We start from the raw sequence: 15885 nt of genomic DNA on the forward strand, positions 1-15885 counted from the left end.
TCAGCTTTTATTTTTCAGTCACTTCCAAAGTTTGAACTTGGTTATTCTTAATTTTGAATTATTTATCTAAATCTCAGCTATGTTAAATACTGTGCTTCTTTGTCAAAGCTGGGCCCCAGAGTGATAAGAGAAGATGCTGCTGCATCCTTTCCTGGGTTTCAGAGGAGGGTGAGGGCTACATCTGTGATCAGGGCCCAATCTTTATTGAATTGAATCACTTCACTTCTGTAGGAAAATGACAGCTATCTAAATTAGGGATTGGTGTTGCTGGATAAAATAGAGCAGGATTGTCTCTGGAGAGCTTGTTTCACTGGATGGATGCTGTTAGCCCGAATGGAGAAATTTCCTTCAGTTTTCTCTTTGTTGCCACTTTTATATAGCAGCTGTGAGAGCAGCCTCACCTCTTCAGACTAAAGCCCACAGGAAAACAGACTTGTCTGACCACACAGTGCGAATAAATTGTTTATGAGAAGCTATTTTTGAGACATTTGAGGGGCCAAGTCTCCCAAGACCACTTCTTCCCTTTAAAGCAGAATTATTCCCACAGGAGGAGAGGGTAAATCTAGTGTTTCTGTTTTTTCTTTTTTTTTTTCTCCTGCTCACCATCATGAAGTAGATTGGGACAGATAAATGTAAAAAGGACAATAGGTATGTACAAAAATTTCAGGAATAATGTCCTATTACCTAGACCTGAAGGAAATCTTTACCAATATGTCTCATTGCATTACATTGCAACCCACTTAGAGAATTGATAACGGCTGGAGTAGAATTCAATCTAAAAGGCTGAAATAAATTCCTTGAAGTGGTTTAAATAACAATAATAGTGCTGAGTCAGCTAGGTGCCCATTTACCCCAACAGCCTGTCCCTACTGCCGGTGGCATAGGCTTCCAGGAAGAAAATGGAAACAGGAGAGCTATGGGGTGACTATCATAGTTTCTAGCAATTAAGGCTTAGACAAAACCACCATCAAAGGAAGTCCCATTTCATATTTAAGACTTGTCCTTGACACCTTCTCATTGGGAAAGGGCTCTTTTTCAAAGGCTTTTACTTATGCAAGTTTAAGACAGATGGCACCCCAGTATCGATTCTTACTGTTTGATTATTTTTTTTTTTTTTTAATGTTCTCTAAGGGTCCATCACTGGGATTGTTTCAGTAGTAACACGAAGGAAGAATAAGAGTCTCTGTAATAAATGTTCTTGGCATGTTTAGATACAGAATTATGTACAGATACCAAGCCTAAACTATTTCTTAGGGAATCAACTTTAGTTCAGTTTTGCAAGATTATAAAGAACAGTCTTACTGCTGGAGAAGAGTCTGTCCTTCAGAGTATTTATCCCTGTAGGTTTTAATCTTCAGTTAAATTAGTTTGTTCTAATTTTAATTTATTTTTAAGTTTAAAGTTAGGAATTTCTATAAACCTTTAATTCCCTAAATACAGTTGAGAAGGAAAAGAATCTCTAAGCATTTGTAAGAATAGCTGGATGAAGCCAAGCTCTGTGGGGTTGGCAGGGGGGAGGGAAGGAAAGATTTTATTTATATTTTTAATTTATTTTTAAGTACACTCATTCCTTTAATAATCTCCTTTTATCCTGCTCTTTCACCATTGTGGCTTGCTTAGCCCTTTCTACTGTCAGTTGTTTGTGATGGGGTACATGCATTTGCTTTGGACCTTCCATACAGTACATTTAAGTAGTTTCAATGTGTCTCCAAAACACTTCCTTAGTATTTTTTGCATCTTCCTTGATTTTTTTTGCTCTTTGCTTTAAGTTTAATTGCAAAAGGAGTGTGTTTTGGTTTAGTTTTTATTGTTTCTGCAAGCATATTGAGTGTATTATGATCATTGCTTCAGAGTGTTTTTCAGAACCTTTTGAAACTGGTCCTCTGCATCGCTCAGGATCCAATTAAGAACTTCACTCTTGTAAGCAGCTTGACTAGCTAATCCACAAAGCAGTCATTGGAAAATGTATTTAAAGATTCAATTTCAGGACCACGTTTTTAAAGGGAACACTTTACCTTTCTCTTACTTACTGTGAGCTTTATGTTAAAAAAATTGTCAAAGCTCATGTTACAATTTAAAAGTCTAGCTTCTGGTGACAAAGATGTGCGAGGGACAAATTTTAAGTACTTCAGCAAATGAAGATAAAGTCTAAATAAATTGTTAATAAATAGAAATCCTATATTTGCTAAAGTGCATGAATGTAGTAAACACTTAGGGAAAATTAAAGGTTATGGATCAATAGAAAACAAGATCAAATCTGTCAAATTAAATGTGAACTGTAGTAAAGAAAGCCAAAAAAGATTGAGAGATTGAGGAAATACTTGTTAATAGTGTACAACTGAGTGTTTTCACCTTCTCATGACACAAAAAATAGAGGCACTATAAGAAAGTTGTAGGCTGCAGGTTTAAACACATGGAAATTTTTTTTTTCATGTGGCATACTTGAATGGAGAAACTCGCTACCATTGTAGTGGCAGAAGACAGATGTAAAAATGGGGTCTGAAGACCTTCTAAAAATAATTAAGATAGTGCAAAGTACAGAATCACTGATCGTTGTAATCTGGGAAATATGTTTGTCCTATTCTTTGTTTGTTTGTTTTTCTTCTGGGTGTCTTCTATGGGCTAGAATGACCACATATAGCATACTGTGCTTCTCTTCTGATTCAGTACAGCTGCTGTTATATTCTTACAAGACTGTCCTCATTAAACTGTAATCTGTCTCCATGATCTGTACATTACAGGGGTCACAAATATTTCTGGGATATTATGGTCTGAATGTATAGAATTTGCTTACTAACTTCAAATTGTATTTGAATTTATTTATTTGAATGAATTGTATTTACTTACTTCAAATTGTATGTTATGTTACGGTGGAATTCTGTATGGCGTCAGCTGTTAATGGATCCAGCCAAATATCTTAGGGGATAAAACCATGTTTAACTTTATGATAAGGTTAAAAGTTGTTGACTTATTACGCTCAAATGCAGTTTGTTACTATTTTTACTCCAATTTGTCATCATGTTGTTATGGATTTTCAAACAAGCATATTGCTTCACAGATTTAACACAAATAGTTCTGATGCTACAAAGTGCTAAGACTGAGGTTTCAGTTGCAGGTTTTAATTGACCTTGGTTCTCTGTGTCATCATGTTATGCAATGATATATGTGTGTGTGTATTTATATATATCTACTATTTCTATATATAGTTGGATAGGTAAAAATAGAAATTACATCGTTTTAAATAGTGCGTTAAAAATTATATACCTATTTTTAAACTGCACAGTCACACTACATTCTTTCCGGGGAAAGCAATGGTCACCTTCCCTTCACATAGACCCCGGTCATGTTGCTGTCTTCCAGTCCCCCAAACTGGTCATTGTACCAAAATGATTCTACAGAGTGTTATCTTTTGAATAGTCCAAAATAAATTCCAATGTTGGATGTTTACAAGAATGTCTCGGTACTATTGTTTATTTCTGTTTAAGGAATTGAAAAGATTTGCATTTGCTTGAAATCCCATAGACAGTACCATCGCACACAGAGCACAGGAGGCTACAGATGATTTGAATAATGGATATCCTGAATGCAGCAACTCTCACCTTCTTTTTCTTTTGATAGCATTGTGGTCATCAGTTGTTGGGGGGAGGAGACAGAGGTCCTGCTGTTCTGCTCTTACTGTGAGAGTAACTTATTTTGTCTTGACTTGAACCTAAAATGGCCCCATTTTCTTCATAATTTCCCAGACATTTCTGTAATAAGATTCCGTCAGACTCCCTAAACATGGCTGAACAGTTTTTCAGTGTACAGGCTAGGTCTGAGGAACCTCATGTGAGGAAGCCTGGGCTCTACTGCAGAATCTGGAACAGGATGCCCTGTAGAGAAAACAAATTTCCCCCCCTCCACCCCAGCAATGCCTGGCTTTGTTTAAGCTGCCTTATCTCCTCCCCACTTTGTTCCTTCTTCCATTTTCTTTAACTGGACAGTCTGTTCAGAAAGCTCTTCAGATTTCATTTGTCCTTTCATTATAACCCGTATCTTCTTAGCCAGTCTCCTTATCTGGCCAGTCTCTCCCTAGCTGTAGCTTGGTATTCAATCTGTTGGTTTTTGTTTTTAGCTCTCATTCTATAGAATCATTGACCAATTCCCTTGCTAAATCAGTGTCTCAAGCTTTCTTCCTAAATCCCTTGTTGAGTCTCAGAATTAGTTTGTTTTCAGACCCAATGGGGCTCACAGCAGCACCAGTGCTTGGAAAAGATCTGCTCAACTCTGCTGGTACATGCTTGACCTGCATGGAGCTTCAGGAAAAGCAGCTGCTAAAATCTGAGTTATGTGCAAATAATCTCTTAGCCTTGTAGCATGGGCAAAATAGACGGGGCTTTTTTTACTATCTTCTACAAATCTGTCTCTGAGATATAGGGCAGCATCTGCAAAATTTCGAGCCCTTGACCTTGCATCCCCAAAAATGGGATGCAAGAACTGTTCAGGGAAAAACTTGCATCGTTTTTAATATATTATTTTCTAATTTGCTTCCTGCTTCCTTTCTCCCTTCAGCAAGGGCTCAGCTCTTTTCAGCTTAAACCTTGCTTAGTGGATCATCCAGCTCAGCATGCCCAGCTTACTAAATTTCTAAATATGACTGGTTTTGCAAGTCTCTGAATATTTCAGACAACTTTGATTTTTAGCAAAATAACCATCTCTGTCTAGTGCTTCTCATGATTATATTAGGTGAGAGTGGATTTGGGTACATGTACTATTAATGAGACCTATGTAGAGCTTTCCTCAAATGGATTATGAATTCTGTGTCCATTATTTCCCAAAAGTAAGGCTACTTGTGTGTTTTCTCTTATGTATGCTTCTGGAGATGATAACATACCTCTGTATTAATTTGAGTGATTTTGATGACAGTGGTGATGTTTTGAAGGGGATGTAATTTTTTTTTAATTTTGACTTTGTTATATATTGTAGTGTTGTAACATGCATTTTTTGTGCATAGACTGAGATACAGAATATATTGTCATGACAGTGCAAAACAGAGCTAACAGTGTATTGCAGTTTAATCCATAAAAATGAAATGTATACTTTCTTTTTTGTTTTAGTTTTGTTGGAAACTGTGAAATTGATTTGGAGATCAAGAGATACTTCTGCAGAGCTGGTGTAAAAAGTATACAGGTGAAATCCAATTTTTTTTTTCTTTTGATTTTGGTATCGAGTCATCACTGAATTATTATTTTCTGATGAAATAGTTTATAAGAGAGAAACAGTAATTGTGTAGTTTTGTTGCTTACTATTTTTTTCTTAGTTGCATAATATTGATATCGCGTAATAAGTTCAGTAACATGACTTAGCTGAAAGGGTAAATTCTTTTCAGATGTAGAACAGTTTTTAATATATAACATTTTCTACTGGAAAAGATGGAGATAATTTCACATCAAGCCAATGTTCATGTGATGTGTAGGTTCGTAAAGGGAACATGGAGCTTAAAATTTTATTTTATTTAATATTTCAGTGTTAGATGCAATTATTAGTTTAGATGCAATTATTATTATTAGCCTTGCCTTCTGATATTATTTCTCAAATTTCCTTAACTTTCTGATAACAGATCTCTCTCTCTAACGAGGAAATGTAGTATGCTTTTTTTGTTTGTGTGTCTTGACATACCTATAAGCATTTACCTCCTTTTGTTCTAGTATCTGTGGATGCCATTATATTGCTTTGTGCCACATCTGCTTACATTGAGCTGTATAAATAATCTACTTCATATTTTTAGCAAAATTACCACTAACATGACACAGCATCATGTAGATGAATGTAATGAATTTGAAAGCCCAACTATTTAGTGCCTGTGTTAAATTTTTTGGGTTTGGATGACATGTAAAGCTATATATATTAACAATTCTTCCATAATCAAGAATTTAATGAATTAGAAGTATGAACATTACCAGTGAATAAATTTTATTCAATTTTATGACTCAATTCAATTCCATTGCCTTTTTTTCCTCCCCTTCCATAGATCCATGGCACTATGAGGGTTATCCTGGAACCATTAATTGGAGACATGCCCCTAATTGGAGCACTATCCCTTTTTTTCCTTAGGAAACCTGTAAGTACTTTTATTTCTGTTTCTACTCTTTTTAGAGTGCTGATGACAGTAGTCAGAAAACGATGGAGCGAGAATTATGCAGCAAAAGGAAAGAATTTGGGAAATTGCTACCATTTGGTTGAACTTTCCTAGAAAAACAGTGGACAAATTTTATGAATACTAGAAGAAACCAAGATGAATAATAATTACCTTGGAATTATGAACTGTTTTGTCAAATCTGTCAAATTTTTCTTACAAGCCTTCTGGATAAGGGAAGATCAATAGATACCATCCAGGTTGTTTGTAAAAAAGCTTTTGTTGCTGTTTCTCATGACAGTCTGCAGGTGAACATGATCTAAGTTAAAATTCCCCAAGATCTGTGCAAGATCTTTTGAAAACCATGCTAGTGTTACCACAAATTAAAATTAGAATGGGTGTATTGAGGTTACCCACTATGATGATTGAAGTTTTTATCCTAGATAACAGGTGGGCAAGTTCCATTACATTTACCAATGACCCAAGTATGAGAATGGATGAAGCACAGAGTGAGATGAAATTGGAATTCAAAACAAACATGACAGTAGCAGAAGTTGGAGGGGGAGAGGGTGTCACGTAATTCAACTGGAATACGTGCTAGACCAAAGTGCGCATTTGGGCAGGAATAATAGTGAAACAAAGGTAAGCCAACAAGGTCTTGCTGGTATGAAAATGATATAGGTAGACTGGCATGTCTAAACAAGAGGATAACCCACAAGATGCTTTCAGTTTTAGGCACAGCACTTGAACTCTCCAGTTGGAGAGTGTCCAAAGTAGGGAGATGAGAATAAACTTGACCCTGGAGGACAGACCAAAAGAATGAGAATTGTTTAGTTTAGAGAAGACTGAGGAGAACACGTTCTTCAAAAATGTGAAAGGCTCTTACAGAAAAGAAACGCGCAATCTATTCTGCATATTCATGGCAGATAGGATAACAAATAATCACAGCAAGGAAGATTCAAGCTGGACAAGGGGGATGAGTGAAGGCCTGAATGGTAGTGTAGTGAAGCACTGCGATAGGCTGCCTGGAGACACTGTGAATCTCTGTTGCTGATGTCTCTTAAGAACAGATTGGACCTGCATCCATTAGGATTGACATAAGTATAGCTCTTCCAGAACCATGCACACAGATGGGCTCTTGAGGTTGTATCCAACCTAGTGAGTCTTGTAGAAGGTGAGATCCTGGGCATTCTAACTGGCATTACCTAGAAGGGTTGACCATGACTTAATAAGAGTCAAAATAGTTCTTAGTAATTAAAGAAGGTTTTAATTTTAAATAATATAATTATGTACAAACTGAAATTACTTTCAAGGTATTACAGCATTTGTATAGGATTCTACTGTGTTTTACCACCTTTTTTGTAGAAGTAACTGATTTCTTTATCTACATGAAACTGTGATATACTTTAGAAGTCTTTCTTAGGGTTCCCTGTTCTTTACTACCCAAACAACAATGAAAGTGCTTGGGGATTTTTTGGCTCAGCCAATATCAATTTGTGTCATGGAGTGTGGCACCAAAATGATATGTATTCTTGCAGGATTCAATAACGTTGTAGTCACTCCAGACATGTTTAAATTCTCTTGAATTAAGAGAATTAAAGAGAATGATTCTTAGCTCACTGAAGAGCAAGAAAACTTCTGCATCTGAGCAATTCGAGGAAAATGAGTTTTTTCATTTTTCTTCACCTTTTAAATGAAGAAAAAGTTTTCTGAGGCCACAAACTTTTCTGAATTCTGGCCTGACACAAACTACCTGATAGTTACTTTTCCTGAGAAGCTGCGTTTTATATGTCTTGCCTTTTCGTGCTGAAGTTAAATACGATCTTTTTAAAATACAGTACGTGCGAATTTGAAACTAATACAGTTTTTGAAAGCTGGGAACCTGGGTGGTGTAGTCATAAAATTTCAGTTCAGCACTTTCCTCTACATTAAAATGATAGATATATGGAATTGAAGTTTGCGCTATGATAAGGCACTATAGATAGTGGATTGTTGTACCTTGGAGTGATTGTTTCACTTCAAAAGCTGTAGTCTGAATCTTGCAGGTAAGACTGGCTGACAAGCACCAGTATGTCTGTTGGTAACTTGGTGCAGCATTGGTAGAAGAACAGAGGATAGATAGCAAATGTAATTTTCAGTGTCTGAAAATGAGTAACAAATACTCTACAGTTTTAATTGAATTAAATCTTATAAAATATGACAGTAATTCTAGTCTAGGTTTTACTGCTTCCAGGAAATTTCTTTTTTAATCTACAGATGCATCAAGAAATGTTCACAGATGTTGCAAAGTCCATACAACAATCTTATTTTAGAAAAATATAAAAGAGAACATAATACACATTGCACACTTGGTGGCCAAAAATTCTTTGATGTTGTATATGTGTGTGTAAGGCAGTTTCAGCGACTGGAAGTTTGATATTGCTTTTGATGAGTATCAGTAAGAGAGCTGAATAGAAAATGTGAACATCATGGAGTTCTTATGCTACACAGACCTCTTTAAAGAAATTAATCGTTTCCATCTCATACTTGGAAGTATATTTTCCATTGGAAACTTTTGTTTCTTGGATATGTTCTAATTAAACAGTAAAACTTGTGATGTCAAGATTTAACAGTTTCAGACTATGCTAGGTCATAAATTACAAGTATATGGGTTTAGGCACTTTGAAACAGTCTCAGATTGATCATCTCAGGTTTCCTCAGCAGTCTGCAACTCTAAAAAGTTGATCTAGTTTTCACAGTTTGGGGGGCATGGGAGTGAATTCTTTACTTCAACAGCTTTTAGAAGGTATGTTGTTATTTTCTTCAATAAAATCACATTCTTGTAACACAATGCTTTTAAACGAATGTCCTATGATAAATTTTTGCTAACTTGTGGAAACGATAGGTTTGTATGGGTGTTTATGTATGGTCTAGGAAAAACTTATAGTGTCACTTGCGTCATTTATGTGGCTTGTTTCATCTGTCTAGAGAAACCATGTGTGCTTGGGTAGAGGGAATGTAGACTTAAATCTTAGTAAAACAGGCAAGAATTTGGAAGTGTTTTGTGGATAATTTAGTGAGTTTTTTTGTAAAAGTGAAATACCTCATGCAAAACGGATAAAACATCATTGCTGTTATTTGGAAAGGGTTGGGAAAGTACATTGGGATGAACCAAATTTGGATTTCCACACATTTCTTTGAAGCGAGTCTAAATATTAGGAGATGTCTGCTTAAGTTTTCTCTCATTTTTACCTTCTGGCTGAGCAGTATGAATGTAGGGCATCTGTTAATTTTCATGTTTACACTAACAAATTATGCAGGGCCATGGCAAGGATTGAACACTGCCTTATCGTAGTTTGCACTGTGTAATTGTTAGCGTACTCTCTGATATTATTTTGCTATTTAGTGCTCTCCCAAACAATTTCCAGACTCAGTACAGTGCCCAGCTCACTACAGGGACCATCCAATAAACAAGTTAAATGCAAACACTCTATTTTAGAGGAGCAGGGAGAAGAGTTCAGCCTGTGTGGACACAGGCTTTACATTTTTTTTTCTACAGGAATGAGCTCTCTTTGTGTTGTAGATGTGGTTCGTGTTGTCTCTCTCAGTTCTGTTTTCTATCCCCTGAGAAAGAAACCAGTGTACAGTCCTTCTGCAGAAGCCATTCTGACACACTTGGTGCTGGCGCCATGACCTGATGCAGTATGTCTGGACTGTTTTCCTGGGGTACCTCCTGCAGCTACTGCTTCTTTGTGGCTTTCTAGGGGAGAGGTAGGAAAGCTGACAGGGGATAGGGAGGGAGAGATCAGCAGCCGGCGTGCTCACAAGCAGTTCCTGACACTTCCTCTGTTTCCCACTCCCAGCATTGTGCTCTGGTAGCATTTGTCTGAACCTTTCATTTCTGGTACTCCCAAATACCTCTCCAGTCAGCTTTTAGCTCCGGTACCTGTGCCCAATCCTTTCTGTCCCTGATCCATGCTAAGTGCCATGCATTTGCTAAGTGCTTAACTCAGACAACTTGGACCTGAGATAATAAACTGAAAATACATCAAATGAAACACCTCTCATTTGTGGTCAGTAGCTTTCTGAACACGTCAGTTGGGAAAAGGCTTTATCCAGAGTAATTTTGTCTTTACTCCTACCCCCATGCCACTTTATTAGGGATCTAGTTGACTTAGTGGGACAAAAAAGGATGGGAAGTGGACTGGAGTACGAAAATTAAAAAGTCGACCCCTTCCCAAAAGTATTCAGTTACAAAAATATTAAAAGTATTTTTCACCCTCCTTTCATTTAAAAACTAAGCTAGTGGTCAAGGTCTGAGCAAACTTAAGGGTGGATTGTTAAAAAAATGTATCTTGGAATCAAGTTATTCCATAATTTTGACAGTTATACATGGATGTTTATTTTCTTCCAAGCAGACTTCTCTCCCTACTGCAGTGTGTCGTCTTAGAGTTTATTTTTCTAACTTCTGTAGAAAAATGTAAAATAATGCTTATTATAGCAATAACCAAATTCTGTCCTTTTATTAGAGAGTAAGTGGCTGCAGCCAAGGAAAGCTTTTCTTCAATATTTTTGTTAGAAGAGAAGAGGAATTAGTTGGCAGCTAGCATTAGATTTTGTTCTCATATTTTCCAGTCTAAAGTAACTGGCAACAATTCCTCTTGCTCTGTATCATCTGTTTGCTGGCCTTAATGACTATATAAGGCAACACTGCCTAAATTAATAGTTCCAAACATACTTATTTAATGAGTTTACCAGTCTCGTATTTGTGAGTAATGCATGAAGTTTTTGATGCTGCAAGAGTTTTTACTTTGGATGAAACTTTTAAAATACTGTATTTTGTTGTTATTATTGTGAAGAAGGTACTAAATGTTTCATCAGCCTATAAAATATATCCAAATATGTAAGAGATTTCAAGAGAGAAATATGTGCATTCTAATGTCTTGAAGTAGTCTTTTAATTCTCTGAGCTTCAATGCTAGAGAGAAGTTAATACAGTGTAAATGGTCAGGATTTGTAAGGTTTTTCACATTACTTCTCATTATGTTAACATTATGTATATTTACTATATATTTGGCTTCTCTAAGTGTGGTTATCTTTTAGAACAAAATACCACATGGCTAATTATTTTGATTTTTGGTTCAGTTATAGCAGTGTATATGGCTTATAGCTGTACTGCAAATTGGTAATTTTCAAAAGCTTGTTTAGTGGCATACGTAATATTGAAGGTGTGTCCTAACCCAACCCTTTTCTCTTTAAAACAAACAAACAGACAGACAGACACATGACTACCAATATTATTGTTCTAAAAAAACCAACAGCTGGAAAACAGAATGCCTTCCAGGAAAAGTGGGCAAGTCTTCCAAAGCTCTCATTTTTATATTCGCACTTTAGCCCTCCACTTGCTGACTTGAGCACTGCTCTCCCTCTACTCACTTTACAGATTGGGTCTGTCCTGCAGTTTTTATTTATTTAATATTGGTTTAGTTTCATTTAATATTGGCTGCCTTTGGAAAATTCAGTACTGGATGTGATTTTCAAAATTATCAGTACTGAAGAAAATTAGACTCAAAAGGAGGGCTTGCACCAAGAATGTGCCCTAGTGAAATGGCTGGAAAAAAACATAAAGTGATCATGTAGAATGCAGAAGAATGTTATTTTGGTTTGCTTTTAGCTGATCAAAATGCCTTCATGTCATGGGAGACTGCCAGTATCTTTGCTTCATAACTTTTTAACCTCTTTTAAAAGGGGTTTGTGGAACACCTGGATAAATTCTGAAGTGTAGGTACTGCTATAATAATATTTGTTAAGAATTAGTCTTGTTGCTTATAAAGTCAAAGTGAGTTGCGCTGTTACTTTGTATACTTATAATTTGCTATAACTTAAATTTTGTTAATTTTTATTTTGATAGCTTATGGAATGTTTTAAGGGTCATCACAGTTGGTGCTTGTACAATACCATATTCTTCTCTCTCTGTGCCCTCCCACTCAGTGTTATTGTCTCTCTTAAACCAGTGTTGAAACTTCTGCTCCTGAAGGAAGCTGGTTAAAGGACGTAAGCTAGGAGAATATTAAACATAACAAGAAGTGACTGGTTTCCTGTCCTTCAGATGTATTTTAGCATCTTGAGCTGGCTCACTAAGGAGTCAGGAGAGTGTCAGTACTAGTGTGAGGGTGTGAACAGAAATGCAGGACTGGTAGAAGAGTAGAAAGCAGTAGAAAGTAGAGGGAATCGGCTTGAACTGTAGCTTTGAGTAGTTGACGCTATGGAGAATAGCAAGGTGCACTGGATTTTTGTTAGACCAACTGTGACCCTTCTTCTGGTCACCGTAACTCAAAAACTTGCCTGCTCTGTCTGTTACCCCACAACTAATACATTTTATCTCTGTAGAAATTGTCTCACTTAAATCTTTAGACAGTTATCACTGAAAAACTTACTACTGTTAAACACAGTTCCTGTGCAGAGATATGCTGTGCTTCCTATAGCAATGATGAAAAATGGTGTCATTTCTACTTTCTATGGTACTGTATAGTCGAATGTTTTTTATGATGCTGAGTTTATTATATGTTTACTGGGGAAATACACTGGATAATGTTACTTATTAAATTATTATGATAATGTTACTTATTAAATTGTTACAATAATGTTAGCACTTTAGCATTGTAGTGGTAATGGGCTGCACTCTACTAGCAGACAAATTGTACTATATTTCTGCATGACTATTCACAAGTAACAGAAGAGAGCATGTTAGTTCCCTTCTTATAATAAATTTCTGAGAAGAAACACAATTTATCCCATGGAATTGTATCATCGTGCCCTGTAGCAGACCTTAAATTTGTCCTGCAGAAATCTTATACTTCCATAACTTGATTAGCAGGAAGTTGTTCATCAGCATTTTAAAATACTTTGTGGCTTCTCTTCTGAGAATTAGTAGTGCTTATGGCAGCCAAATCAAGCCACAAGGTTGGCAGTGTTTAGAGGCTGCCTTTGTGCTGCTATGAACTTCAGTAATGGCCCTGTATATTCTACATTCCAGTACATTCTTTTCCCTTTGTAAAGGCATCTAGGGTATTGAGAACACCAAATATGTAAAAATGCTAATCAGTTTTTAGCCTACTTTTTCTTATAGGCTGCAGGGATATATATGTTTTTTAAACTCTTTCAATGTAACACAGATGAAATCACAAAAGCATAAATTGTAAATAACATAAAATAAATTAATTTTGGTGCAGAACTGAAGGCAGTAGTCAGTCCTGTTTGCATGCCATACAGCCAGTATAATTCCATGACTGAACAGAATAGAAAAAAATCAACTGAGCTGTTAATGTCTCTGTTCAGAAGAGTAAAAGCTCAGTTACATGGTTAACTTTTAAAAATGTCTCCTACTTGTACCTTCAGTGGTGTGTTGTACCAGGAAGTTTTAAAGGATCACTGCTTGCTGGACTTGGTTTTTTCTATTGCACATAATAAATGGAAGTGTAAGTCACATCTTTACAATATTCTGTTTCTTGCATTCTAACAAAAGGTGAATAAGCCTGTCCTATCAATTCTATCTAATTTGTATTCCTCATTTTTCATCTTAGTTAAAATCCCAACTTCACAGGCTGTTGATCTTCACAGGGTTTTAGGAAGACTGTTCTATTACTGTTTGTTTAAACATATATGAACACCAGAATTATTTTTGTGTCTACTACTTATGCATCCTGACACTTGTTCTGTGTTGCATCTAACTTATTCCGGGATTTATCAAACTCGTTAATGTATTAAGAGATTGAAGTAGAGCTTTCTGTGTTTACTGTGACATCTGCATGGCTATTTCCCCAACAGTGAATTTGAATAATGTGTGTTTATTCATTTGCATTATTTTGCTTTATCAACACTAAAATACACACCTTGTACATTCGATGCTTTTGACCTTTTTCATAGTCTCTTGAAATAGAAAAAGCAGCATGGTAATTAGCAAATTCTTTTGTTTTGTTTTTTCCAGTTCTCTTTACCATCACTTTTCCAGATGATTAATAAGCATCGCACATAACCAACTCTCTCCGTCTCTTACATATAAAGTATATATGGGAACTTTCCATTTCTGTTTTCTGCAAGCTCTCTCTAGAATAAGCTTTGGAAACTTTCCACTTTTCATGATGCTTCTGCCACTGTGTTATGTAGGTGAATTCCAGTGTTCGTGGGTTTGAGGGCTTTTTTTTTAAGCATACTTGACAGTCTCAAATACTGCGAGTAAAAGATGTAGGGAAGGAAGGAAATAGCAAACAAGGGAAAACTCAATAACTATTTAGAAGTCATAGCTTATGCTGGGATTGCCACCATATAACATAATATACAATATGATTCCACATGATATCCAGTCTTGGTTGAATGTTTGATAAATTCCAAAATTACATTATCCTGTGATGAGACCTTAAGTCAGCCAGGGTTTTGAGGTACCCCAAAACACATTTAATCACTGGGTTTTCCTAAAACGCAAAATAGATAGGGTAGGTTTTAAAACCGATCTCAGCTCTAATATTTGAATCAAAGTCAACTAGAAAAGTTTGAAAACTAGTTTTGATTATTTTTCCATGTGGGGTCCTTGCACCCTTGGAAGAAAGGCTAGGAGAAGGTGTTACATGAGTGCCCTTGCTGCATCACTGCTCACACTGTCTCCCCCTCACTCTAAACACTTCTCTGCTCAGTAGGTTCAGCTGCTCTTGCAAGAGATGTAATTTCTGGCTCTTAACTAGATGGTGCCCTGATCGGACATCCAGTAGCCCAGTATGGAGCAACTAGCAGCCTTTCTTACCTTCATCTGGACAGCTTCACTGTGACCTGAGCATATAAGTAGTCCTTTGTGTGTGTTAGTAGTTCCAAACTTTATTTAACTGTGTGTCCAGACTCCTGTGTCTGCCTCATGAGATCACAGCTCTCTGGCTACCTTTACCACTAGCTCAGGGCCTAAACCAGTAAGCCCATGAGCATGAGCTTTGGACCAAGTCTGGATTTAAATGTAGACATTTAAATGTGTTTTGTTAGTGGAATAGCAGGTGCAATAACAGAGTCACTGTACCCTCTGAGTACAAAGATGTCTTATCAATTTTTAGCTGTTAACCATGTTGGACAATCACTGGTTCAGCACATAATAATTTTATGTTCCTTTCCCTTTCCTCTAACTTATGTAACAAAGCATTTACAGGAGTAAGAAGGATTTGTGTCTTGTTATGAGTACACTTTAGCATGCGTTGCATTAGTTCTCAGTACAGAGCCTTGATAAGACAAAAATATCTTGGTTTTCAGGGAGGAAACATAACTTGTTTTCACTGCTCTGAGCAGAGGAAGAACCAAAAGAGCTTTGAGTAATATAACACACATACGGCTTCATCAGAAAGTGTAATTGGTGTCTGAAATCTCGCTCTAGGCCAGTGAGCTGGCTGTTAACAGTCGCTGCAAGGCATATCACCTCTCTCGGTTGCAATGTGTTGTGGAAAGACACCACATCGTTTCTGGCTCCTGGCAGAGTTTTACTCGGTAACAAATCCTGAACACAGTCTTTCCAGTGCCCTGTTAGTTCTGCTGCAGAGAACCAGCTGGCGTTCCCTGAATTTAGCTAAACTAAGAGATTTATGCATTGCTCAAAGTGGTGACAGAGAAGGAAATGATATTGTTGAGCTATTTTGGAGATTTTTAGGCCAAAACTCTTTTTAAAGTATGGAATTTTTTATATTTAGTGCTCCAAAAAATGATTCATCAACTGGCAGTCTTTTGCTTGCTCCCTTTTTCTCCATAGGGCTCTTCAGTTTG

The 15885-nt window shown here is 36.6% G+C and overlaps 1 protein-coding gene across 4 annotated transcripts in view; it reads left to right on the top strand.

Annotated features, from left to right (window-relative positions):
• ESYT2 (extended synaptotagmin 2) overlaps positions 1 to 15885 on the top strand; it is a 93148-nt gene that overhangs the window by 34022 nt on the left and 43241 nt on the right. For all 4 annotated transcript variants that reach the window (XM_072854694.1, XM_072854695.1, XM_072854696.1 and 1 more), the window contains exons 5-6: positions 5097 to 5169; positions 6011 to 6100. In XM_072854694.1, coding sequence (XP_072710795.1) covers positions 5097 to 5169; positions 6011 to 6100 — 163 coding nt within the window. The remainder of the gene's footprint in view (positions 1 to 5096; positions 5170 to 6010; positions 6101 to 15885) is intronic.

Source organism: Ciconia boyciana, chromosome 2 (assembly GCF_034638445.1).
Source record: "Ciconia boyciana chromosome 2, ASM3463844v1, whole genome shotgun sequence".
NCBI classification, from domain to species: domain Eukaryota; kingdom Metazoa; phylum Chordata; class Aves; order Ciconiiformes; family Ciconiidae; genus Ciconia; species Ciconia boyciana.